The sequence below is a fragment of the Phallusia mammillata genome, chromosome 5 (genome assembly GCF_965637545.1).
Source record: "Phallusia mammillata chromosome 5, kaPhaMamm4.hap1.1, whole genome shotgun sequence".
NCBI lineage: Eukaryota > Metazoa > Chordata > Ascidiacea > Phlebobranchia > Ascidiidae > Phallusia > Phallusia mammillata.
In genome coordinates this window covers 5892071-5919984 of record NC_137256.1, presented here as the reverse complement: position 1 = coordinate 5919984, position 27914 = coordinate 5892071, and the positions used below count along the sequence as shown (strand labels likewise).

Below are 27914 nucleotides of genomic sequence, written 5' to 3'. Positions count from 1 at the left end.
GCAGGTGGCCTGTGTTTTTGTGGCGTTGCTAACGATGAGATAATATGACGCTTGTCGCCTAAGTAGGTCGCCGATTAGATGCCTATCGAGTGCTAAACTGAAACACGCGTGGTTGGTCACAGTGAAAAGGCGTGTCGACCCAAGGACCGAATGTACATCACTTTTTTACAAGGGATGTCCAATGTCTAAAACAAAATACAGCTGTATGCATATATATGGTTTAAGTGGAAAAATTGCCATCATAAAAAGGAGGTTTTCGTGAACTACCAGAACCCTCAATCCGCCTTGGGAAGTAGCTTCGACGCAAAACCTTAGCTCAGTTTCGTTCAATAGTGCGAACCGCGCTTGTGCTCTGGCCTGATACATTCGAGACGGACTTTACCGGCACGGAGACAGACAGCGCCTCGCGAGTAATAAAAGAAACAACAAGAGCAAGAGAAAGGGAGAGCGCGCTCCCATCTCTCTCGCAGGGTCTCGCCTGGTTTCTCGAGCGACTGTTGGGTGTGTGCTGCGCGTGTTGTGCAGGTTTTTTAAAGTAACGTTGCCTCGCGCGTGCGATCTTTGTAAACAGCGGGCGCCTGGGATTGGCAATCCACTCGCGTGTTCACCGGACAGCGCGATGCCCACGAACTGTTCGTAAAGTGAACCAAATATTAAGTTAAGTGAAAAAAAAACACAGCTCTAACAACATACCCATGTTTCATACTTAACAGTTTTCGAGCAGTTTACCTTCCGAAAAAAATTGAATGTGATTTGTAATACGAACGTAATACGAACGTTATCCAAAGCGGATAGTTCATTCGCCAGACACGTTTAATGAAGTTTTTAGCGGGTTTATCAAATGGTAATTTAAACATCGCGAAAGGCCTTTCTTAACAAAGAAACCGGGCACCTTTAACGGTTGTTGCCGTATTTTTGAAAAATTATGAATGTCTTATTTTGTGAACCAATGTTTATCCGATATTGTAATGTTTAGGTTATGAAGTGTGTAAACATGTTTGTTGTTTGATTACTGGTGTTCGACCACATTTTTTGACTTAATTATCTGTGGAATCACAAAACGTTACCAATTGATGGGAGATGGCCGATAACCAGCCAATGTATTTGGACCCAAAGGATAGTAGAGGTGCCGCACACAATCCCTTAACTATGAGCGACCAACAGTCGATAACTCGTATGCTGCATGATCCAATGCGACCAGATCAAATGTGGGAAAGCAACCTGTACAGAAACCCTGTTTCTGTGAGCGCACAACAACAGCAGCAGCAGATTCGTCCGTCGCTTTGGGAGTCAGAGAAGAATTTATCAAACGCGGTTGGGCGGCCCGGTTTGGACCCGATCGATATGACAGTAGTGGCTGGCAGGCATCAACTCTACCCGGGGCTGCCAAACCATGCAAGTGAGCAGATATCAGCATCTGGATCCATTAATCCATCATCGGTGCACCAGCTTCACAGGGGGTCGCCATCGGTCCCAGTCATTCAAGGGCTCAACACCCCCCTTCCGCCGGGAAACGGGGCAAAGCCCAAGAATCATATGTACAAGGATGGGAGATCGGACACTTCACGGTAAGTCGTGGCGTCCGTGCTTAACAAAGAAAAGACCCCTAAATTGTTTTACACTTCGATAGATTCTCCTGGCCGTATTATTAACATTATCTGTGTTTTAATACTGGTAATAGGGAGTTAATCCAAAGCCAATGAGCAAACCGCAATTTCGACATGATTGTTACTTACCATCTTACATATGTTTTGTATGGAATGTTGACATAGCGCTTTAAAACTGTGTGTAGGTGTTTATCAACATAAAAAAATTGAAACGCATTCTTAAGTTGCACTTGCGATCGTATCAGAAATTAAAATGTAAGATATTTCAAGTTGTAAGAGTAGCGTGGAAGTTATATTGTTATATTGTTACGTTTGTAATCTAATTACTTACAGAGGATAATAGACATCCTAACCTCGTTGTTGACATTCAATTCGTGACCTAGTTGTCATGTGACTTGTAATCAGCTTGGTTAAGTCTGCATGAAATGAACGTCACGTTGAGATGGTTTACAAATAGCTTGACTTCTGGCATTGGCTTAAATGTACAATGTACTTGTTTTTCACCTAAACGAGTCGATGATTAGCAGTTCGCTAATAAAATTGCAATTTACTGTCCGGAAATATATGTAGGATGTGAAAAAGGCGTTTTATATTCCCAATTAGCCAAAATATTGAACGACTTTTGTATCGGGTTATGCAACCTATCTTTGATACTGTCTGACAAAGGTTTGAATGGGTGTTTGTCTGAACGTATGTTGTGGGTATGCAACATAATTACTTTGAAATAACCAAGTTTTCAATTGAACGATTACTGAAAAAAATGGGATGTGTTCGACGCCTTTGTATGCTTCTTTTATTTTTTGTTAAACAAATGGCGATTGTAGTATGTTTAGATATGCATTCCTAGCTAAACGACTTAACGTGCAACGTATGCAAAATAATACCTCACTTTCATTATAATTCACCGTAAAACTTCAATTAGGAAATTATATCTCGCTGATGCATCAGCCAAAAAATCACTTTCTATCGAAGAAGAAACCTGCCGGTTACATCACGTGCTCTGCCCTGTTCGGTTAGGTTAACTTGTTTGTACTCTGGCTCAGAATCACCTCGCAATTTCCGCATCGATTGCTCGCGAATACGCGTCTGCGCATCCACTCGATTTCGTTACAGCATGGCGGTTGCAGTCCCATCCATTTGTCGTACACTGAAACCTGTAAAACGGCCTTTGTGTTTTACTAGGGTTGCCATACCGTCCTTATTTCTAATATTTGTCCTTATTTCTAAGAAATGTCCTTGTGTTGACTTGAGTCCTTATTTTGTTTTGTTTTCAATAATTACGAGTCAAATCAAGTAATAGCAAACCTAGACCTGGGCTGTCGTGAGATGCACGAAGTAAAGCACGAATGGTGTTTTTTTTGGGTGCATGTGGATGGCAACCCTGTGTATAACCATACAGTGTCGTTTGGCAACAAGTGTGCATAAGTTGTCGATTGTTTATAGCTGTGATGCCTAAAAGTTGCTGTTTGTAATTTAAAGGTGGATCAGCTGTCGATATGCCTATGCAAAATGTAAACGTGCTCTTAAACATACAACAACCTGACAGCTTTCTTACACATTGTTGCTGCGACAAAAGCGTTTTAAAGACATCTAGTGCTAGGTGTGATCATGCTTTAAGTTTCATTAGTGGCAATTCTTACCTCCACCTGCAAAAAATCCAGTGAAACTTGTTTGACACTAAAGCGGCGCCGTGGAAAGGCAACACCGGCAGCAGCACATTCAATGTCACATTGCTCCGAGCAGTGTTTCTGACACGAGAAAGTTATGGCGCGAATGACGACAATTATGTACACACAGCTCTGTAGATAAAAGAAACGATTGGGGCTCCGTACATGAAGTGAGCAATTAACTAGAAACATGCCAGCGATAAAATCGTATGCTTAGCGGGTCTTCGAAGATGGCAACCTAAAACATCCCCAAACCTTCAACCCTGTTTGATAACGCTAACAAGATATACCATCCCTTTGTTAAAATTTCAAGGTGTTGTAATTTGTTGCGTTTAGTATGGTTAGTATAGATAGTCTACTATTGTTTAAACATATTTAGTTTACCACCACCCTGAAATAGTTTGTTTGAAATTGGTTTCAAATCAAAAGGCCAACGTTTGCGTTCATAACATGTCAGAACATTGTTTTTTTGAACAAGCGTTGTTTTACGGTGATGTTAAAAAGATTTGTTTGAAAACACACAAACATGTTAGGGTAATGTTGAACAGTAATTCGTCCGCTGCATATTATCTGTAATTGTGAGTATACGGGTTGTCTGTTGTTGTTCAGGACAAAGCTTTTACCCTTGATGTTTTGCCTGTGATTTTATATTTTCGAAATCAAATCTAATCCAGCACGAGTATTTACTTTAAGTTTTGTTTAAGCAGCTGTAAATAAAACAGCGTAGGGATTATGTTGAAAATCGCCGGTTTCGAAAGACAGAAAGGCGGTTTTAACAACTTCGCTCAAAGCGGTAATTGGTCACTATTGTCACAAATTTTGTGGTGCGTTTTGTTTCTAAGGCAGCAATCGTTCATGTATGTCGTTTGTTTTAAGCATTATATTCCTTACATCTGTGACAACTTATGAAAACGCGTTGTAACTGATGTGCTTCGTATTTGAACCACAAAATTTATATGAAGCCTAATCTACAATCGTAGACAGATACCCAAACTTGATAATATCGCTGAAAGCGCTCTTAACGTTTACTAGTGTTGCCCATTACTGTGGCGTGGTCAACAGGCCCATGAAACTGTGATCATAAGATGCCGCTTGAGGGTCGCAGGACGTTGCTAATCAATTGCGAAAGTTACGATGCTAAAAACATAAAGTTGATCTCTGGACCGTGACCATGCAATGAGGTCGCCCAACGTTTGATCTGCGACGTTTTCCTGTTTAAACGAATCCTACGCCAACCCAATGGCACCACCAACCGGCCAAGCTGCCTTTTTTGTGGAGGTTGGTTAAAATTTCCACACGTTAGGAGGCGGAGAGAAGAGCAGCAAAAAAGAGAAGTAAAGAGGCGGTCGTAGAGAGATAAATCAGTTCACATTAAAAGCACAACTAATAATAGGAAATTTTTTCGTATCGAGTATCGACTCTCTGTCAATTGCGGGATATAAAATGAACACAAAAAATTGAAATACATGCTTTGCTTGGATTGCAAATTTTTTTGGAACCCTGTCTTTTCTTATATACCGAGTTTTCAATGCTGCCTTTACTTTTTCGCTGTTCTATTATTTTCCCGCATTTTTGTATACTTTAAAATTCCCCACCAAAATTAGCCTAAATGCTATTAGATTCGTTTCACTGTGGTATGCAAGGTGAATGTCAAGCCGATTGAGGCGTGTAGCGTACCTTGGTCGCCCTTTTTCTGTTACGGCGTTTCAGGTTTGTTTGCTGAAAAAATCTATTGCCGGCTTAACTCTAGTGCATAAAAGCAACTACGTGCAACTAACACCGCCTTACAGCTTTAGCCTTTGAGTCCTAAGACATTAAAATGCCAGTTCAGGCATACCCCTTCGTTGGATGCAAACACAAACTCTATTCAACCGTTATGAGGAACTGGAAAAATGCGCGTTTCACAATTATTTGTTTGAACAACCGTTCTCGTTCCAAGCCATTAGGAGCCAATCAAGGATACGTTCAGAGAATTGAACAGGAACTTGCAATTCGCAATCCGCAGAAAGGGTTCACGGCTATTCGGTCGCATGCGCTGCAGGCTACAGTCTCGACTTGCCAGTTTTCTCAAACTAGTGCGAATGATAACGTCCTGCAGCGAATGTTGTTTGACTGTCACAGCTCGACTTGCGGTTGTTGAGCCACTGTGCGACAAACACCATCGCTCTTCCAAGCGTTTGTCTTTTAGCCGCAACCGTTAAGATCGCGTATCCCAGACCGCGGCCAAAGCAGCGTTCAAGCTGCTGAGTGCTGGCTGTGTGTAGGACCAGTCGTTTCGACGAACTGGCAAACGAATTCAACGGTGCAGCGACAAACCATTTCGTTGAACAACTCCTCAACCTTCCCCGAAAAGCCGCGTTGGTCAACCTTACTGAAATTTCCGCGCCTTATCCACACTAGATTGGTGTTGAGTGACTGCATGAATATTGGTTGCAGAACCTAAACCAGCAAGCTCCTTGAGGCCTCCCCATTCAGATAGGTGCTGGTCGGCCACATTGAAATAATGTTTACCACATAAAACACCAATGCTTTAGCGTGATTTCGACTACTATTGAAAAAGCATGTTTAAAATTGGGAAATTTCAGTTTATAATTGTTACGGTGAACGTCTTAAATTCGTAAGGGAAATTGTTTCATCTTTTCGATGCTAATAGCCACGTAAAGCTTCTTATCTGGGATTGTGTTTGCTCGCTGGCCGTAAACATTTACAGGCAAATGTCTTGCTGTTTTTTGCGCGTGTTTGAAGACCGAGTCACGCCTGTTTCGGAAAGCAGTGATCTCACAAGATAACCTCGCAAACGAACTTAATTTCTGCCGTTGCTGTCATGCCATCAATCCTTTCTCGACACCGAGCGCTGTGACGAACGGCCGATCAAGCGAGGCCAAAAACACATTGGAGAAAGGCCTTGGACAATCGCTCGATTTCGCGTAAACACCCCACAGCGGGCAATTTACGTTAACTGACACACACGGGTTTGTCACATAGCATTGTGTGGATTTACTTGCATTGTGTTGCACGATTTCCGTAACTTCCATCCGGTTTATCGAAATTTGACCCATGGGCTCACTGCCAAGAGCCGAGTTTATGAGAACTGCTCGTGTTTTAGTTAAGGGCGTATTCTGAAACCCACAAAATATGTGACGCACATAGCCCTCTTGCGTAAATTTGGTTTGTCCAAACTTGCCACCTTTATTGCAAACTTTTACATTCACTTGTGCTGTTTTGAATAGTGAGTTTAGAGTAAGTCCATAAGTTCGTGATGTGACCCACAAATGACGCTTTCCTTGCCGTGCTGCGATTGTTTGAAATTCTTTATGCAGTCAATAACCGTTGTTGATCGAATGCACCCCTTCCTTGCCATTGATTATCATGTTCAATAAACTTTACGAAAGTGCGCAACATAACCATTTTTTCATTTAAAAACGTATATTTTATCAGTTAGTGTGCTGGTTAAAAATATTTTATTACTTAGTTGTTGCTGTTTTCAATTTTTAATGTCCGTTTCTTTTTTTGCAGCTTTATGGAGGCAATAAAAAAGCGAAACCTAGCAGAAATCAAGCGTCTGATAGAGAAAGGAGTAGATGTCAACTTTTCTGAGGTATATAAACAGTAACTAAACTTAAAAAGTATACTTTTAAAATTCAAGTATATTTTATTTCACTTTGTCAAAACCATGTGGATTTAAAAGACGGTGTACATATGATTGAAATCATAATAAAATTTTGTATCTTTGCTGCGGATATAATTACATTTATTGCATTTTCCTCAGCTACAAACATACATGTTATTGGGCCAATATATTTTGGGTGGCGTAACGAACAACAACAAAAAAACATGAACGGATTGATACATTGTCATCTCCATTTTCAGTTTTCCGAAGAGTGGAATGGCAAACTGCTATGCCTGTGTTAGGTGTACATGTGCAGTAAATAAAACTCACATGTTCTGTTTGCCAGTAGTGACAAGAACCTGGTTTGCTGCTATTGTTTAGCGAAACCAATAACGCACAGCCAGGCCTACTACAACACCTGCAATCAGGCCACCTATAATGTATGGTCTCCAACTAGGTCGTTTTTCATTGCTTTGCATGTTACTTTTAATTTCCTCAATTTTTTTGAATGTTGCTTCAGTTTTCTCCTGTCGTTGTCTGCGTCGAAGATCTGAAACGTTGTTATTGTGTTCTTTAGGTACAGTTTCAACAGTTTCTGTGACAGGTAGGGTAGTTTCCTCTTGTTTTCCCCTTTTTTCTTCAGTCGCTTCAGCATCTTTTTCTGCATGACGCTTTCTATTATCTTTCGATTCCGAATCCCTGTTGTTTTCTGGTTTTTCCTCTGAAACACCATCACCGTTTTCTTGATGCTCACCATCCGACTTTTGGCTTCCATCTTCGCTGTCGTCAGACTCAGAATCTGACACACTGCTGGATGTGAAATGACCATCCTTATCATCCATTAACCTTCTTGCACATTCGGCAATGGCAAGGTAGCTAAATCGCAATTGTTGTGCAGTTTGAATGAGTCCCATTCTATACTTCCTCATTTCCAACAAAGTGTCCTTTATATCGAATGGAATGTTTTTTTCCAAGAAGACAAGACATGTGTCAACAAGTGCAAATGTACCCGAACGACCAATACCAGCACTGCAATGAATCACAGGTGGTCCTACATCATTTTCCAGCACTTTTTTGCTTCTTACACAGGTTAAGAATTCCAGAAAAGCATTGGGAGATTCTGGTACGCCAAAATCAGGCCATGCGATATAGTGGAACTGATAAATGATTCTGTCTTCTTCACTGGAATCCAGTCTGGACAGTTTTAATGTCCGAACAATAAAATTTGCCATGTTGTCTTCAGAAATGAGTTCAATTTCATACCCATCCTCTGCAAAAGTCATTGGCATTTCCATCTCCAGGGGCCAATATTGATGACACTTTCGGGCACCCTTCTCAATAACTTTGTTTAGCATTATAACAGCTTTGGAATTTTGCTCCCACACCATCTGCCACAAATGACCTGCTGTTGAAGGAAGTGGCCCTTGTGACAGAATGTATTGCCTCCCTGCAGTTTCAACTTCAACCAAACTGCTATTGATGTAATCACTTGGTCCATCTAACAGTTTTACTCTGCTGTGGTCATATGGACTGACATCACGATATCGGTTTCTCAATCGGTTAACTTGTAGCTTGGCAACTTTGCAAGGCAGTTCATAGTTGGCAGCTGTAAGCTTTATCTCATGAAATAGTCTTTCCCATCCATGATGCTGTTGTTCAATTTCAGCCACTATCCTATCAACATTAGCCTTCATTTTGCTACTTGTATGTGGCTGGATAGCAAAATGCTAAAAACAACGAAATAAATTTCTATGTTAAAAATATAGTAAATCAACTGCTGCGCTGCTACATTCGAAACGCACAAAAACTGCAGCCATCTTAGTTACCTACAGTTTCAGCCGCCAAAACTGGTTTACCGTTCACGACAAGCCCACTCGCTCCTATTCCCTTCACAAAGCTGCTACGTCACATCGGCGCGGCTGCTCTCGCGCTTGTAGACTAATCTTTTTCTCACTCCTTTTTCTACTTGGTCACGCGTGATCGAACAGGAAGCGCACATGCGCAGCGCGCGCTACTTCTACACACACACGCGCGCAGCTTGTCGGGTTGCGTCACCGTCCACAAAAGTTTCGCTTATTTGCGAGGTAGCAGCGCCCGCTGTTGGCCAAAAATCGATCGCTTTGCCTGGCGGCGTTTGTCACCAATCGAATTATTGCAGCAAGGTTTGTTTGTATTTTTCAGAACGGAAGCACTGCTTTGCATATTGCTGCTAAATGTGGAGATACCAAGGTGTTTGAATTATTACTTCGCTATGGCGCCGACCCATCGAAAAAGTAGGTTTAATGCGAAATGCCTAGTTGAAATACACCTGTATACACTCAATAGTTTAATGCTTGGTCAACGTATTTAGGAATATACATTAGAAAATTAATAATTTTGCAAACAGAGACAACATGGCACAACTTCCTGAAGACTACTTGAAAATGAACAATCTATCTGTGGATAAGTTGAATCAAAATCTGGCAAAAAGCAAGCAAACTATGGTACGTAAAAAGGAAATGTTGAAACTATCCTATGTTACTATTTAGGTATTTCTACTCTGGTATTTCTAAAGGAAGAACTATTTGATAAAATCGTACTTTACATATCACTCGATTTTTCTACTTGCTTAGAATATGATAATAATGCAAATTTGATTCAAAAAAATTTCTTAAATGTTTAGAACTACCCTGGATGGATGCAAAATGGGATGATGCCTGGAGCTCCTGCATCGTCACTTGTTCCTGATATGCATCTTTTGTATCAACCCTATGCACCATTTCATCTCTTAGCACCACCACAGTTGGGTCAAATGTATGACCTAAGTCATCCTCCTGCCCAATTTTCCAATCAACCGCTGGGCAGAATAAGATCTGATGTTTTAGGTGGATATGAAAAACCACACACTAATACAGGCTATGTTCCCCCTCACGCTCAACCCTCCTATGACCATTTTCCAAGTCCGTTTGACCACATGCCACGGCCCTCTAACAGTACTTCAACGTCTTACAATGTATCTCAATCCAAGTATGTCACTCAAATGCGGGATGGAAAGTCACCACTCACTGGGAAACAATATCAAGATAGGACAAATCTGAATTATCAACATCTGCAAAACAGCAAACCAGCGAGTTGTAATGACTCATCGTTATCCAGGAACTATAGAAGAAATGACACCAGTATATATGACAACTATATGTCTGGAAAACTTCCCAAACCTCAGGATCATAGAATTGACAACGACGTTAAGCGACACCACACTGATAAGACTTCATTTCATATTGAGCACCTGGCTAGACCAAATTCATCTTCACCAATAATAAAGCCGTTCCGGAACTCCAGCGAACTAGCAAAGCAAGCTTACATTTCCTCAGCCAGTTCCCCTTATCAAGATACAAACATGCTTTCCAAAAGCATTGATGTTACACGCATCAAAGCTCCAATTCCAACGGACTTTTACAAACAAGCTGATTTGCCTAGAAAGTATCCACCTAACATTGCCCACAGTATGTCGGCTAGTTCAATTACAACTCCATCAACATCAAGTGTGTCTTATTATACACCACACCATAACGGAGAAAGTTCTTTTTCAGCAGTTAGGCAGAACGTGAGGTACAACCCATCTGAATCAGATGTTGCAAAATGTCCACAAGACCAAAACTTCTCCAAAATGCACCCTGCATATCCTACTAACCAGCAGCATAACAGCGTTGTTTCAAGTAGTGTGGGCTCTGTTATGGCGAATTCAGCACCTTTGAATGGCTGGAACTCTAAGGAAACAGACAAATATTCCCAAAGCTCTGTTGACCAACCATCTAAGTACAGGTCACACAGTGTTGCTTATCCTTCACACAACCAAGTATTAAAAACACCATCCCAAGTTACACATACTCAAGATGACAGACTTGTTGCTAGACCACTATCTGAATCTTGGAATAAATTTGACAGCAGTATTGCCAAGAATCATGAAATCTTGCTAGAAACCACAAACGCTGTAAAACTGCCAGCTGGGGATGATCAGGGCTCTTATGTGAACGGAGGCATTCTAAACAAAGACACATCTGCAAATAATGATGGTGTGACTGAGCGTGGTTCAGTTATCCATAAAACAAGTAATCCAGATGACACACCAACTTTGGAAACGACCTCAAGTAAACCCTGTGTGGCGAAAGATACTTTGGACACAACTGAAAAATGGGAAAGTGCAAACAAGCTAAGTGAACAACCTAATGAGAAAAAGTCCAGTGATGAGTGTGCTGCTACAGAACCAAAATCTAAGAAAGGAAGAAAACGAAAAGCACCTATAGGTAACAATATTTAAATCATCTCTGTGTACAGAATATCCACTTGTAATTTTAGTTTTATGTGAGTAACCTTATCGTGTATTTAGATGATGGGGAATGTACTGAAAAGAAGCAAAGATCTCAAAGCACCGATGTGGATTCAGTGTCTACTGATACAACGAGAAAACTATCCAAAGACAATATGCCACAATCTGAGAAAAGACAAAAGATTTCAGAGACAGGTTTGTTTTACAACTGGTCAATGCTCTTGGGACTGGACATGTTCACTTGATTTGTATGAAACTTTTCCTTTTGATTTTCCTTTTGAAACCTTGATTGTGTCATATGTTTTATGTAACGACTTAGTTGGTTACCTGGTTTAAATAGTGCATCAGTGCATGATACTTAACACTTTACATGGACATGAAAAGTAATTTAATCACTGCCAAAGAACTGGTGTATATAGAACACATCATGCACTAATGGTGACAACGGAGATTGTTGTAACATCTGCATGATGCATTCTATATACACCAGTTCTTTTGCAGTTATGTTTATGATTAAAGTGCATGATAATATGGTAAAAGCTATCCTTTTAAATTCTGTGTTGTTTTTTAGATGATGAATATCTGTGGGCCACTTATGACGACTTTTCAAGCACAGACCCTGAAAATGATGATTCAAGTGATGAAGATTTTTGTTGTCCAGTCATTAAGCCAATAAAGGGAAAGAAAAGTGGATTAGTGAAGCGCCGACCGAAGCGACATATTTCACGAGGAACTAGTCGATCATTTAATGGCAGCTCTGATCATTCCATGGACGTTTTTAGTGATACTGATCAAAAACAACATAAGAAAAAGGTCAAACAAAAACAAGCGAAAGGTCTTAAGCCAAAACAGAAGTTCCTGAAAAAATCTAAAAGCAAAAAATCACGAACAATTTCAAGTGAATCGTGTTCATCATTCAAGGAACAGTTATCTCATTCGGAAGAAAATGAAGATAAAAAAACTAAAACAAGATCTAGAAGACCTAGAAAGCATTTGGAGAGGGGCAGGTTGAAGATGAAGGGCGGGAGCAGTAGTTCCCGCCTAAACGACAAACTAAAAAAATCAAGGTCTGATAAACTCACTCGAAAGTCAAAGCACGAAAAGTTGAAACGAAAACAAAAACGATCCTTGAATCAAAAACTCAAAAATGCACGTCATGAGAAACATGACAAACAACTTGATGCAAAACAGAATAAAAAACAAAGTTCATTGGATGCAGTAGACAAAAAGCAGTTGCTTATAAAACATGACAAACCTGTTGCAGGTCATCCAGACAAAAAACAAACACCAGTAATATCTGCTACATTGTTGGAGTTATACACTGGTACAACCCCTGTATTGCCACCAAAGGATTGCTCGAAAGATGCAGACGTACCAAAGCAGACATCTAACCTCTTTGGTGATGAACTGACTGAAAAAGAGGCACAAGTACTCAAAAGTGCATTAGGTGCAAGCAAGCCACAAATTGTTACAGCTTACACACCCAGTGCCAACTTGGTACCAAACGAAAGCCCAAAGGATTCTAAAGAGTCTTTAGGTGGAAGTCAATTGTTAGACACGCCCATGAAGCCTAAAAAGAAGCGCGGAAGAAAACCAAAAATACTTACTGAAGGAGAAAAGCCAACTGACAAAACAACTGACAAAATTTCTAAAAAACACAAATTGACATCACCTTTGAAAGAGAAAGTTGGCAAAGTCAAATCGTCAAAAAAGAAACATTCAGAAAATTTCACACACAAGTAAGTGAAATTGAAATTGCAGGTCATTGAAGACATGAAAGAAAAAGTAAATCAATATTTAATTTTGCAGGGCTGACAAACCAGCAGAAACTTGCATTCAAAAAAGTCCGAATGAGATGCAAACCCATGCTACTGTGCAGGTACTTTAACTAACGTTTTGGAGATATTTCTTTTACCTGTTATAAGATCTTAGCGTTGAAAAAAAGTCCGTTAAGTATTGCTAAACAGATTAGGCACATTGCTTTGTCATAGAAGTTCATAACCAAAAAATTAACTGCATTCTACACAAATCAAGGTATTTTAAAGAACAAAGTGTCAAGTGTGTCAGTTGAGCTGTATTTGCAAACCTCCTTTTAACTTAGTGTATTTTAAATACTGGACATAAATTATTTTTATTTTTACACACAGGCAATTAAACAAGAAGTACCATCCAGGCCTTGCAGTCCCTTGCCTGAAACATCAAACAAGCCTTCTTTGTTGAACCAAACACCAATCAACGTAGGTAGAAAGCACCAAAAAATACGTTGTAGGGATGGGCCAAACTGAGCCAGAACCTAAGTCGCAGTCTTTGATGCATGGTGCTTGGCCGAGCAGTTGCAGAAACTGACTTGAGCATTAAATTTGCATATTCATGCCCTGCTAACATATGAAACTAGTGTTTGAAAGGGTGTCCAAGAACAAAAATGCCTGTTTTTATATGGGTTAAGGTAGTGGTAAAACAAACTTCTGGGGCCTGTATAACTTAAAACACACTGGTGACATAAGGTCCCTGGAAAGCTACAAAACTAGCATGGAACTGGGAATGCTTGCAACGTCTCAATGCACCTTGTTACATGATATGCTCAGTGTTCAACCAAACAGAACATATTCAGTTTTGACCCATCCCTAATACATCACATTTAACAATTACTTTGTTGTTCAAGATCAAAGATGAACAGAATCTCGATCAAAGTGCTTGTTTGGATAACCTCGAAGATACCCCAACAACTTCCAAATTTGCATCTTCCTTTAATGACTTCAGATCATTCCAGCATGGCAAAATGTCAAGACCTTCAACACCACTAAGCTTTTTTAAGGAACGTTTAACGCCTCACCCATCACCTATTCCACAAAGTAAGGACCAAGAAGTTTGTTATGATTTGGTGCACATCACAACACAATTTGTTGTTGCCTTTACCCAGTGGTTCTTAACCTTTTTGGTGTGGTTTCCCACTAAAGTCAATCACCAACTTCGAATTTCCCCCTCTGTTATTTTTGTAATGATGTTTTGTGCCCTACGTTAACAAAAAAAAAATATTCTTTAATTGAAATAATTTTGTGAAGCGATTTGGTCTGGAACCCCAAAGGTATACTGCAATCTTATTTAGTTTAAATAGTGCTTCTGTGAGAGATTAAGGTTGTTGGAATATTGAAGAGTTTCCTCTGCTTGCAATAGTCATTTATTGCATGACAATCAACAAAGAAAAGGCCTTTATTCGCACACAATAGCAAAGTCATTGATACTTTCAGACATATCTGTGATGTAACAAACGGCCTTGGATTTTTATGCGTCTTGTAAAACTAGGTTAAAAATTAATCTAACATGTTGTTGCGGAAAAATTTTAGGAAAGTAACTTTCAACGATTAATTCAAAGCCGGGTCCGACCCTCGGGCCCGAGTTTGGTTACCTGACTTACATAATTTCCCTCTGAAAACATGAAATTTCCCACTAGCCTGACTTACATAATTTCCCTCTGAAAACATGAAATTTCCCACTAGCCTGACTTACATAATTTCCCCCTGAAAACATGAAATTTCCCACCGGTTAAGAACCACTGCCTTTACCTGAAGTTTTGCCCAAGATTTTAGATTTGTCACTGTGATTGTCCATTGTGGTATATAATGCTAGTGAGGGTGATTTCAGCAAGTCTCTGTTCTAGGGATAGACCAAATATTGGTGCCAATGTTCGACATACTACAGATTATCTGTACTATCCTTTTTGTCATGGATAAATGGCATGATTGTGACTGTGTTTTGTTTGCTTGGCACAACCATGTCTCTGCCTTGTGCATTGACCACTTGCTGATTAGCATTGAGGCAAGTTGACTTCAAAAGCTTTGATGCTCAGTCATGGCTTTTGTTAGTTGTTACATTCGTTTGTATTTATTTATAAGTATAGCAAAGCATGAACTTTGTTTCCCTGTACAATCATCTAACTTTTATATTTCAAACATGTCGTTTTTTGAATAGGTATAAAAGTAGATCTTTCACTGCAAATAAAATATCAGCTTTAAATATCAGTTCAGCCTTAAAAAAACATATCGGTCCATATCTACACTGTACACACTATTTTACTTGTTTTAGACTTGAAGAAATTAACCTGCAACTCTGCAATTGGTGAAACTGTGCTGCACAAAGCTGCTAGGTTTGGCTATGTGGTAAGTAGAATCTGTTGTGTGATTTGTTTTTTGGCTGTAGCTGTAAATTTTGATTTTTTTAAAGGAAAACCTTCAGCATTACCTTGAAAGGGGTTTTGATGTCAACAGCAAAGATAATGCGGGCTACACTGCTTTGCATGAGGCATGTGTGCATAACCAGCTTGAAACTGCAAGACTTCTGCTAGAATATGGTGCTGATGTAAATCTTAATTCCACTGATGGAACTAGGTAAATAATGCAGGTTTTATGTTTTGTATTGTTTTTGTTGGATTAAAATTGACATGTAATGACAGTTCATATTGTGTGTTCTGGTACATTGTAATTGACCCTATAATAAATTCAATGCTTAACGTCTACAACAGTGGTTCCCAACCTTTTTGTAGTCACGGACCCCTTTTATAAACTTTATCGGTCCGCGGACCCCCAACGTAATTTAGTCTATTGTCGTTTCCTACATTTTACGTTATTATACGTTTTTTGGGGGCAGAATTTTATTCAACCTTCAAAGTCCTTTAATCTCAATAAAGTTACTGTAGTGTAGCAGTCAATGCACTAAAAGGGATAAATTTTCTAGTGTACAATACTTAAAACAAAGCACTAAGAATTATATTGTTAATGTCTGTTGTGATGTCACAATGGAGGTAACAATCACAAGTTTTCCTAATCCAAGGGTTTGATAAACAGTTTGCACTTATATACAGGACTGTAAAAACGGTCTGGGAACTTAAAAATATTGTACTGTTGTTAATACTGCTACAAATGTTTGCCTCCACGGACCCCCTGAAACCATCTCACGGACCCCTTGGGGGTCCGCGAACCCCAGGTTGGGAACCACTGGTCTACAACATGTTTTTATATTCTAGACCTGTCCATGATGCAATTGAGTATGACCATTTGGAGATGACCAGGCTTCTGCTATCTTGTGGTGCTGATCCATTGTTAAGCAAATTTTCAGGAAGGTCCATCAGAAATATGATTCGAAGTCCAGCCATGGATAAATTTTTGTCAGGTTGGATTTTGTAATGCCTTTTAACTGTATGGGGCATACACTGTTGCTGCCAGGCATTATATCAAGAATTTGCCAGAAGAGCTCTTTTGACTGGGTTTAAAGCAGACATATTGGATAGGTTTTAGCAACTGCAAAAAAACGTAAATGGATTCACTGTAATTGTGTATGCCAAATTTTTATAGTGGTAACATCCAGTGGTGGGATTCAGATTTTTTGTCAGTCAGTTCTATCACAAAAGTTATATTTTTCAGCTGTTTCATTACAAAAAGTCCATTAAAAGTAATTACTGGACACCCTTATGTATGTAATAACAATCTTTTTAGGTTACCTAAAGGAACTGAAGCCACTGGACAAAAACCTTGCTGAAGATCCCGATTTACAGTGGAAAATAGCACCATCCAATCTTCTCGGTTTGTTGATTGCTTAAGGGGTATTAACAAGATGTTCACTTTTGGTTCAATTTGTCAATTCAGATAAAAAGGTTCCACATGTTTATGATGTCACTGCGGATCCACCAAGCTCCGATGAATGTGATTTTATGGACTTTAAAATATTTGATAAACCTCCCCTCGAAACATACTATGTCCAGCCCACAGCCACTGCCAGGTGGGTATTGTCCAAAATGGTTACATACTTGATTTATTAGTATGTTTGACATGAATTTAATGTTTTAGTCGTTCCAACTATCACCTGTTGAACGATATGCTGGAACACACAAAGTGCACTAGAGGAGAATTTTTACTACAGTATCCAGTGGACATTAAGACCATGGCAACTTCAGCATTTTTGGCAGACGTTTCTACCAACTGGGTATGAACGCAAAGCATACATGAGTAGTCTATGTTGACATGACACAAGCTGACGTTTTTGTTGTACATTTACAGGTCCCTAACAAAAAATCAAGTCTACCCAGCAGCTTCAGTACTTGGCCTTTAGTTGAGTTGGTACCAGCAAATCGCCATTTTGGGGAATCAAAATATTGTCGCGTTCATGCCAATGGATCTACGGAAATGCTGGAAAAACCAAGCACTACCAGTCCTGTTAAAAAACACAAATCAAACCATTCAAATTCATATAGTGAAGAACCATGTTGCTCATACACAGAAAAGACCCAGAATTCTTCAGTGCAAAATCCACCAACTTGTGTAGCACCTGACGATGTAGTTTCTACGGGCAAAGGAAAATGCTTAAACACAGTTTTGGATTGTGTGAGCGACAAACAACACAGGCCTATTTCTCCACCAGAAAAACATTTCGATCAAAAGGACTGTGAAATGAATTGTGACCGCCCAAAACTGTTTCCTTTGATGGAATCTGCCTTTACGAACTTACATGACAACGTTGAACCTCAAACAAAATCTTCATTTTTGCATCAAAATTCTGATGACGAACATTGCACAAAACACGACCCATGTTTAACACACACATCCAAGACAGTAAAAAAACTAACATACAAGACACATGATGAAAGAAAGCTGGAAAATGGATTTTGTAATCTTGGTGCCACTAACTCACACTTAAATACAGCTAGCTCGTAGATGTCTACTTTCTGCTGTAAGTTCAACAAGTCACAAACTTGTGAGACCTTTACTGGATTATGTGACCACTGCCGAAGTCCGATCATGAATTATTTTCTATTATTTTTTGCACATTCCCAATGAGTTGATTCTTGTTTATGCGCTTTTACATGTTGCAAGCAAGGCCCTTCTGTTTTCTACACCTTTTCGTACTGCGCAATTTCACTGCTAAATACAAAAAGACATAACCTTAGTATTTTACAGTTTTTAATACACAAAATAGAATCTGTTGATAATGTGATCAATGCACAACCCAAAAGCATTTAGTAGTAAAAAACGCCAAAAGCTGCTGTGACGCAAAACAAGGAGCTCTGAAAAAAAGCAATTTGTTATTAATGTAAGAATTGATATTGCTAAAATGCTTACATTCATGAAAACATCTTGTGCACAGTTGTCAGTATCAGAATCCCAAAAGCAACGACAGCCCATCTTTACGCCCTCTCCCCGTTGCTCACCGATCACACATTGGACAACAAACTTGTATCTGTCAAAACCCATTTCTGAAAGAGACACAAATCTGTCAGTGTTTAAGGCTGCACTTTATAGTCCACACAGTCACAAATTTCTGGGCTCTTTCAAAACGTCGAGTAGTGCACACACAAAATGTTTATAGCTGTTAAACCACAGATACAAGACTTGTTGCTAGGGAAAGCAGGAGGCAACCATGCTTACAAATTTAAGGATAGAAAATAATAACCACTGAAAAAGAAGGGTGTGATAGAACTGGTTGGTAATTTTAAAGAAGCATCAACAAGAAAATTTTAAAGATTCACTGGATCAAATCGATCAATGACAGTTAATATTTACATTCTTTAGGCTGACAAAAGGACTAAAGTTTAAGTCCATGGTAAAACAGTTACAATGCACTGAATATCTGATAGGAATAAAGCCAAAAAGCATGTTTCAAAAATGGCTAATCGCTAATGCCACATGCTTGACAAATGAATTTACCTTTCAGCTTCAACTTGACTCCATTAGAAATTTGTTGGGTCCAATCTGCAACTTCTTCTGCACTGTACTGTTTTCCATGTAAACAATCATTTACAACTTGATGAATACATTCTTTGACTGTTGCTTTTTTAAATCTAAAATTTTTAATTTAAATCTAGAATTAAAATTAGTTGCCTCAATTTCCAAGGTAAATGTTAAAAAACGTTTGTACACAACAATTATGCAACATAGCATCAGAACAACAAAACCAATGTAACAACGTACTTACTTGTGTTGATAATTAGGTCTTATCATGTAAGTATTTTCGGGTAATGATTCCAAATCCGTACTGCTAGCCATTTTAAAATGCAGAATAAATTTGTAAAAGTACGTTAATAAGTGCTGACAACTGCTGAAAAAATACCAAGCCGTTTGTAACCAAGTGCGAGTAGCTTATGTTGTTCCACAAAAATCATACGCGGATAATGTATGATTTCTATGTTTGTGATAAATTTGGTTTGGCGGGTGTTTGTATTTTTCATTTGTTAGTAACCTCGTTTGCAGTATCATCAACACGTTATCAGTTTTTGATAGCTTTTTGATTTGACTACACCGGATATCTTGTAATGTCGTTTCCAACACTCAATGCTTATTTGCTCGAGGTATGATGTTCTTGCACATTTGGTAAAATATAGTTGTTAACATTTTCAAAGTTGCTTTGATTATATAGTTGAAACTTGAAAGAATGACCAGTATGCAAATGTCTGGGCTTTGTAGGGTCATTCATGATTTAACTGCCAGTTTTGTTGAACTGTATTTTTTAAATGTTTGGCCAAAAATTAAAATCCAGGAAACAAAATAAGATCAATAATTTAAATTACCCAGCTGTTTAAAATGTGAAAAAAGGCTGTATTTGGCAAAAAGAAACATTTCATGAATTACCTTGTAGTATTTAATTTTACTCTCAATGTATTGAAAAAAAAATTGAAAAGCATTGAGCAAATATATGACAAGCTGCAGACAGTGCACACTGTTTTGACTTATAAGGTCTCATCAGTGCAACTGGTGACGGGAGATAGAAGGTATTGACTAGTATAGCCATCCAATAGCACTCCAGTTTGTTGGGAGTAACAGACTAAAAAGCCATGCATCATCTATTCTGTTTAATCTTTCGTGAACTATGTCATTTCAGGTGTCGTCTTCTCTTGACAATGCAGATGCTTTCATATTGGCAAAATTGTTATCATTTAAAGATTCACATGTTTCAAATCCAAAATTGCACAAGGAATCCCCAGAATTATTGTGTCAAAGAATTTTGGATACCCCATATGATGAATTAGTTGCAGCACATCTCAAGTTTGTTATTTGGCATGTGCACATCTCAAGTTCATAATTTTATTTTTTGAGTGAAAATTTATGTTGTTTTTAGAGGATGTGTTGCTGTTGCCAATTGCAATTATCGGGAGGCTTATGCTTGCCAGGTTCTTTCTGTACAAATTTTTGTGAGAATATTTCAACCCCAAAAGGATGATAATTGGTTTGTATTATAAATGTTGCAATATGGTAGTAGTGAATGTACTTAAAACATATATTTCTTGTTTCTAGGTCTTTGCCTTTGATGTACACACTTATATTAGACCTCAGAAATTTTGCAAATGAAGTAGGTTCGGTTTAAGACCATGTCATTTTTGTACACTCTAGTTCTAGTGGATTGTTTGTTTTGTAAATTTTACATTAAAAGAATATATATAGTGCAAGGGTTTTACAATAATGTATAAAATAGGTAGAACAAGAAATACTTCAACACAATAAAGGAAAGAAGGGGGATACACTTGAAAAAGCTGCTGATACCATTATGAGCTGTTTTCGAGTGTGTGCAAGTGATGGGTAAGTTAATATATATTTTGTTGCTTTACTGGTAAACAGCCTAAATTGGACACACATGAAGGGAAAAACATATAAGCCAAGTTTATGTGGAATTGTGTGATAAAGAAATTTGGTGGCAAGGTTTGTCTTGAACAAGAAAAAACCTTGAGAATCTCTGAGTTGAATGCTAAAACTGTGATTTTTCCCAAAGCCCATCCTTGAAATGTTTCATTAATTCGTTTTTTCATTTGTTTACAGTCGAGCAGCAATCGATGTTTCGAAAAAATGGGGAATGTTGTTTCTTGTCAATCAGCTGTTCAAAATATACTTCAGGTACAGTGTTAACAAAAACCCTATGATGTGTTAAATGTGTTTTTTATGGTTTGAAGGATAGGAAAACTCCACTTGTGCAAACCTTTGATACGTGCAATAGAAAGCAGCAACATCAAAGATGAATTTTCCCTCGCACAAAAAATCACGTATAAGTATGTTTTGTTTAAATTTGTTCATTTAAAATATTCCTTTTTTGACAAGCACAACACATTTTTCAGATACTATGTGGGAAGAAAAGCAATGTTTGATAGCAATTTTACACAAGGTTTCGAATTGTGTGACTGTGTACTTAAATTTTACTCTGCTCTTACATTATGTTTACTCATTTAGCTGAGGAATTTCTTACATATGCCTATACCAACTGCCATGCTGATGCAAGAAGTAATCTAAAACGAATTTTAATTTATCTAATTCCAGTCAAAATGCTGCTAGGGCGATTGCCTCCCATTGATTTGCTGCACAGCCATAACCTAAGCCAGTACAGAGATATAGTTATGGCTGTAAGGTAAGCAACTCCATTTACAAAAGCTATACACCATTTTATCTGTACAGTATTAATTGACATACATTTTTAGAACTGGAAATGTACATTTATTAAATTGTACATTACTGGAGCACGAATCATTTTTTATTCAAACTGGCGTGTATTTGATATTGGAAAAGCTAAGAGCAACTACATTTCGTACACTTTTCAAGCGAGTTAGCAACATACTTGGTACACATCAAATTCCTTTGCAGGCATTTACTGAAGCACTACATGGGCAGGGGGTAAATTAATTAAATTTTTTTTTGGTGTGTTAAAAATTCATTGTATGATTTACATTACTAGATCACTGACATTGATATGGATGAAACAGAGTGTATTGTTGCTGGACTAATATATGCTGGAAACATACGAGGTTACATTTCACACCAGCATAAGAAACTTGTAGTTAGCAAAGTTAACGCTTTTCCTGCCGTGGCATCCTGACAATAATGGATACAAAACTTTTCCAAAAGAACTTTTGAAAACAATGCTAATACATTTTTTCATTACATTGTTTTTAGAATGCATCACACAAAAGCGAACAAAATAAAATACATACATACAACAGTATTATGCTTTTTTAAAGTTCTTACTTCCTTCGGTTGCCATTAGCCATGATCATCAAAATTCGTATAAATATGTTAACTGCATCCATGTAAATACTCATACTTGCATTTACCGGGTCAAAGGGCCTCATTGTGTATGCTGGATGCGGCATTGACTCCGCATGTTTGATAATCCGTTGTGTGTCATACAACAAAAATCCTCCAAACAGAATTAGTCCACCATAGATAGCAATAGAGTACAGGCTGAGACCAAGAGCACCAGTTGGTGGAAAAAAAGCAGAACCAATACTGGAAACAAATACAACACCTAGACCTGCAGCCAGTGGTCCACCCATGTTTAGGAATTTATCACTGGGAGCACAAACTGCTACTGTGGATAGACCAGCCACGACACCAGCAGTGTACCAGGCAGCTCGAATCATAAGTGGACCACCAAGAACAGTTAATGGAGCTATAACTGCACCTATCACAGCTGTGTGCAGAAGCCAGGCCATTTGTTTTGGCCCAAAGCCAGGCTTGTATTCGATGCTACGGCATAACATAGATGTACCAATCATTGCCCCAATGGTGACAACCATTGAAACTATGCCATTCCTTGACACAATGCTCATTAAAGTGGGGTTTCTTGCAATTGCCAATGCTGATCCAGCAGTCGCCAACAAAGATCCGCCAAAATACAAATATGTGTCACGAATCCGTTGCCGTACATACTGGGGCCAGACTGCAGCTTTGTCAATAGCTCCAACTTCACTTGAAAATCCAAGTCCATAAAAGCACAAACCACCAATACCAAGTAACGATGCCCCAGCCAAAGAGGCTTGACCAACAGAAATGGCAGTGAGCTTGCCAGGAATTGAAGTAGTTGCTTTGCTTCTTACTCTTGCCCCACGAGCAGGCAGCTGTGTTGAAGTTGAAAATCGGTTCTTCAAAAGTTTTCCACCCAGTCCAGGCTTTTGTGTTACATTTACAAAAAGTCGTACTTTAGAGATGGAACCTTTAGCCCAAAGGCTTTGCATACTGATAGCTTTGCTAAGCATTATCAGGTACCAACAAAATTAGGCTTACCAACACCTAAACCAGTAAGTTTCATTAATAGTTTTACGGTTTAGCAATTATGAATATATATTAAAATTATAGAGCAACATTTTGGATTGGCATTTACCTCTTAAATAATAATAACCAAACTTTGTTAGCATTTCACTTGTTACTGTTGGTGTCAAGTGTCAACAGTTAAATCATCAGGCATCAACGATCAACCAATCTTTAAAACTTAAAAAATACAGAAGTCAAACAATAAAATTTCAACCCTATTTTTTAGCTGCAATATAGTTATTTTTATACAAAACATTTCATAAACTGCGCTTGTAGTAGTTAACGACTTTACGTCAAAACAGACAACAATAACTAACACAATATAGCCTCAATTACGAATGAACAAACGAACGATCTTCGCTTAAGCATGTCCCTATGCCTTCAAACCGCCACTTATACCATTAATACTATCTTGTTCTTGTCTTAATATTTGTCACTTGTTATGCAATACGCAATCAAGTCAACCCAATCCTTCCATAAGTTTCTTCTCCGTTTTGTTATTGATGCCTTTGCTGTGTGTTGTGTCACGTGATGTCCCCATTGTCCTATTCGGCGTGATGCAAAGTCATGCAATGCTCCGGCTGGATCTTAGTTTGATCTTGGTCATAATTTTGCGCTTTGTAATTGATAAAACGAAAACTTGTTCAATATGAGAATAAAAAAAGCAATCTCAAGTTGGATTCTTTCTTTGATTCGTATTTCAATACTCAATTCAACTCAACCTATTCCCAAAAAGGGATTCAGGATCTCCCAAAATACGCATCTTGTTTCTGAAAAAATATTTCCAGCTTTTTGTTCACCAAAATTAAAGATTTTTTTACAAACTACTTAAACTGCAGTATATTTTTGCTTGATCTTAAAAAAACTCGCGTGAGCAAATTTTTACTTTCGCTAAAGTGGTGGTTGGTGGTCGTTTGTGGTTACCGTGTCTATGGAAACTTGCTGAATTGGTTTCGTGTGTTGCTTATTTACCTACGTATAAAAACTGTGCGGTACCATCAATAATGTGTAAAGTGCTTAGAAAATATGCATACCTGTCTAAATATTGCTTTTGTATCTGAATGTTTTGTAACTATGTGTTCAAAACCAAAAATAATAATCAAACTATAAGTTTAATGCTTCTTGACTTCGTATTTTAAACATGTGCTACAATCCTACAAGTAATGCCTTTGTAGTTTTAAAAATATGCTGTTGGGTTGTATAGCAGTTCAATTATTGTTAAACATTAAAACATTTTTCGATTGATGTTTAACATTTAAACTGAAAACGATTGAGATGACTTGTGCTCACATTTTAGTTGACTACTGTTTTATGAAGTTACAATAATTGAAGCATTACTTTATAGAACAAATTTTAAGATTTTACTTCTGGAAATATGCAACCTGTTATACTAATGCAAGAACATTTTGTGCATAACATGTGTCTAAATCAGGTAATAATAAGTTGTTGTTTTTTTTAAATTGCAGGGTAGCCCTGTATATTGCTAGTTTTGCCCTGTATATTGTTTAAAATGGGGGCTCTGGAAAAAATTGAAAATGATATTCGCACTACACTAAAAACAAAGCGTGTTCGTGTGTCTGAATTTTTCAAAGATTTTGACCGCCTAAGATCTGGATACATCACTCCATCTCAATTTAAAAGATGTCTTGACCAGTTTTTGGGTCTCAAACTTAGTGAAGATCAAGCAAATCAACTTGTTGAAAAGTATCGTCTCAAGAAAGATAACATGGTCAACTATAGAGCCTTTTCTGATGTGATCGACAAAAACTTTTATCCTGATCACTTGGCTGTTGATCCAGAGTCCCAAACTGTTCAAATACCAGAATATCTCCGCACTGAGCGATCACATATTGAGCGTGGACCTGATGTCGCTGATGATGTCAAAGCAATTCTCAATAAGATTCAAAACTACTACACTTACCATGGTGTCAATATTAGAACGTGCTATGAAGACTTTGACAGGCATCACAATGGACTTGTGACAGTATCCCAGTTTGCTCGCCAGTTTCCTGGACCACCAGATGTGACTGAAAGCGAAATAAGACTGCTGGCTCAATACTACCAGGACCCTATCAAGCCTGGTATGACTAATTACCTTAATTTTCATCAGGATGTGGAACAAATTCGAAACATGTCATCCCTGGACAAAATGGTGTTGTCACCTTTTGCACCAGTTCCAACAAATCCTGATCAGTACTTTGATGCTAGTGTTTACAGTAACCCGGATTTAGCATCGATTTTTGACAAGATCAGAGTAGCTGTGTACAAAAATGGTATCAGAACCACTGAGTTCTTCAAGGACCATGATAAGCTACGAAGTGGTATTATTACTGAAAATCAATTTGTGTGTGGTTTGTCTCAGGGTTGCGGAAAACAAGCTCAACTCACTAAAGAGGAAATAACCAAGCTAACTGATCACTTTCTCACAGAAGATGGAAGGGTGCAGTACAAGACCTTCTGTGACATAATGGAGAATGCATTTAATGTACCAGGCCTTGAGAAGAAACCCACCGTCCACCCTGTAGCCCCACCATCAGGTTCCCTCACAAGATCTTTGACACACTTGTCAGGTGAGGAAGAACAAAAGCTTCTTGAGGTCCTTGCCAATCTGTCTGAGGTTGTTAGAAAACGACGCCTAATGTTGTACCCCTACTTTAAAGATTATGACAGGGGTGTTGCATACACCAGGAATGTTACCAAGGCACAATTTGCAAGAATTTTGCATTTCCTTAGTCTGAGTGTGAATGAAGAAGATCTAAAACTCATTTGCCGAAAGTTTGAGGAACCAATTAGTGGCGATGTCAACTACCCAGCATTCTGTCAGGCCATTGATAAAGAATTTAACCATTACACGGTTGATGCCCCAAAAGACACACCTACAACCAAATATGTTGAACCGCAACCAGAACCAACTATTAACACTTCACATGTCGACATCAATGCTGTGATTTCGAGAATTCGTCATCATGTAGTGGTAAACAGAATTAGGATTGTTGAGTTCTTTAGAGATTATGACCATCTGAGAAGCGGATCAATTTCCCAAGACATCTTTTCCAGAGGTTTGGATGCTATGGGTGTAACATGGTTAAACAAAGCCCAGTTGCATGCCCTGCAAGAATATCTTGTTGATCCCAAGAAACCAGACTGTATTGTGCTCACCAGATTTTTTAGAGAAATTGATTCTGTTTTCACTCAGCCTGATTTGGAAAAGGATCCATGCAAAGAAGTGCCACCCATTGAAACCTATGTTTTGCCAAAAGAAGGTACTTTTGCGAATTGGAGTGGAATTGACGAAAAAACTTTGGTTGTGTTTGATGAAGCAATGGCGAGGATGCGCAGTCGTGCAATTCAACGTCGGCTACTTGCCAAGCCAGTTTTTCAAGATTTTGATAGGCACAACAATGGTCATGTAACAAAATCGCAATTTAGACAGTGTCTTGCTTCATTAGATTTGCATGCTGATGAAGATGAGGTGAATGCCATTCAAGATAAATTTACTGATGACATTGGCTTTGACTACATTCGATTTTTGAGTGAGCTTGTACCCCAGATTGGGCAAGTACCAAAATACAAAGAGCACCTAAAAGAATTGCAAGCAGTAAATGCACAGAAGAAGCCACATGAAATTGATGCGTTGGTTGATCTAAATGCCATCATCACCAAAATAAAGGCTAAAGTATACAAAGAGCGAATGAGAGTATATGAGTTCATGAAGGACTATGACAAGCTCAAAACAGGCCGCATTATCAAGGCAAACTTTCAAAGAGCAATGGATCTTGCTGGCCTTGAGCTCAAGGAATCTGAAGTTAACATACTATGTGATGCATTTAGATCTGGCAGCCATCCTGGTTTTATCGATTACTTGGCATTCTGTGATGAAATCGAATCTATCTTTACAATAAAAAATCTTGTGAAAAATCCACTGATGACCCCATCACAGTTTAAGCCCCCTGTGGAATGGCAGCAAAACACAATGTCAAAGGAAGCTGAGATTGTTTATGATTTGGCCATGATGAGGGTTGCTGAGCATGTCAGAAAAACACGAACACAACTTTTCCCCCTGTTCGAGGACTATGATAGAGTCCACAATGGCACTGTTTCAAGATATCAGTTTCACCGAGTCCTTAGTGAACTTGAAATGGGCAACTTGCTCAGTGAACAGGAATTCAGAGTCATCTTTAACAAATTTAATGTCAGGATTGGTGGAAAAAATGATGTCAACTACATTCCGTTTTGTGACAGGATTCATGACCTAGCCAAATTCGACCCATTCAAGCCTTAGATTGCTTTTGTGTACATGTTATTTGTGTTTTTGTTAGTAACTATGCTGATACAGTATTTTCTTCAATCCAAACACGCTATATTTTTATACTCTGCATTGTATTTGTAAATACTTCAAATGCTGCATCTATGATTCTTATGGTCATACTTAGTTTTGTATGAACTTGTGCTTGTATTTCTCTGTGCTAAGTATGTTCCAAGTACCTTGAATGTACGGTTAATTTTTTTACTGTGTTAATTTGTTTTACAAATTTAATTCAAGTTGTGTTTTATTAGTTTAGAATTCCTTATTAAACAGTTCATCTTCACTGTGTGATATATATTTTTCCAATGTATTTTTCTAAACACTATACTATGTAATGAAATGTTCAACGTTATTGGAAT

The 27914-nt window shown here is 38.4% G+C and overlaps 6 protein-coding genes across 7 annotated transcripts; 3 read left to right on the top strand and 3 right to left on the bottom strand.

The window, feature by feature from the left end:
- Positions 1-952: 952 nt before the first annotated feature.
- LOC145229286 (uncharacterized) lies at positions 953-18129 on the top strand. Its single transcript, XM_080094595.1, has 17 exons — positions 953-1568; positions 6791-6872; positions 9066-9157; positions 9271-9367; positions 9547-11170; positions 11254-11388; positions 11765-12932; positions 13003-13072; positions 13341-13430; positions 13856-14045; positions 15277-15350; positions 15415-15578; positions 16214-16359; positions 16683-16769; positions 16833-16965; positions 17034-17169; positions 17244-18129. The coding sequence occupies exons 1-17, from the start codon at positions 1081-1083 to the stop codon at positions 17895-17897; spliced, it is 5430 nt and encodes a 1809-aa protein (XP_079950721.1). The 5' UTR covers positions 953-1080; the 3' UTR covers positions 17898-18129.
- LOC145229289 (tyrosine-protein phosphatase non-receptor type 2-like) lies at positions 6907-8758 on the bottom strand. Its single transcript, XM_080094599.1, has one exon. The coding sequence runs from the start codon at positions 8576-8578 to the stop codon at positions 7262-7264; it is 1317 nt and encodes a 438-aa protein (XP_079950725.1). The 5' UTR covers positions 8579-8758; the 3' UTR covers positions 6907-7261.
- Positions 18127-19327, bottom strand: LOC145229293 (dynein light chain Tctex-type protein 2B-like). The gene is made up of 4 exons (XM_080094603.1): positions 19156-19327; positions 18888-19021; positions 18303-18436; positions 18127-18247 (listed from the first exon to the last, which is right to left on the bottom strand). Exons 1-4 carry the CDS (start codon positions 19224-19226, stop codon positions 18200-18202), a joined length of 387 nt encoding a protein of 128 aa, XP_079950729.1. The 5' UTR covers positions 19227-19327; the 3' UTR covers positions 18127-18199.
- Positions 19328-19386: 59 nt separating this feature from the next.
- LOC145229290 (PCI domain-containing protein 2-like) lies at positions 19387-22156 on the top strand. Of its 2 annotated transcripts, none has more exons than XM_080094601.1 (11): positions 19387-19528; positions 20059-20222; positions 20296-20403; positions 20472-20526; positions 20650-20753; positions 20991-21065; positions 21122-21217; positions 21284-21330; positions 21396-21570; positions 21641-21833; positions 21895-22156. In XM_080094601.1, exons 1-11 carry the CDS (start codon positions 19493-19495, stop codon positions 22033-22035), a joined length of 1194 nt encoding a protein of 397 aa, XP_079950727.1. In that variant the 5' UTR covers positions 19387-19492; the 3' UTR covers positions 22036-22156. The 2 variants fall into 2 exon arrangements, with proteins under 2 accessions (XP_079950727.1, XP_079950726.1); XM_080094600.1 differs by having other exon boundaries at positions 19388-19528; positions 20472-20530; positions 20654-20753.
- Positions 22086-23265, bottom strand: LOC145229292 (growth hormone-inducible transmembrane protein-like). The gene has a single exon (XM_080094602.1). It carries the CDS (start codon positions 23192-23194, stop codon positions 22181-22183), a length of 1014 nt encoding a protein of 337 aa, XP_079950728.1. The 5' UTR covers positions 23195-23265; the 3' UTR covers positions 22086-22180.
- Positions 23266-23307: 42 nt separating this feature from the next.
- On the top strand, positions 23308-27893 carry LOC145229287 (uncharacterized). The gene has a single exon (XM_080094597.1). It carries the CDS (start codon positions 24760-24762, stop codon positions 27529-27531), a length of 2772 nt encoding a protein of 923 aa, XP_079950723.1. The 5' UTR covers positions 23308-24759; the 3' UTR covers positions 27532-27893.
- The last annotated feature ends 21 nt before the right edge of the window (positions 27894-27914 follow it).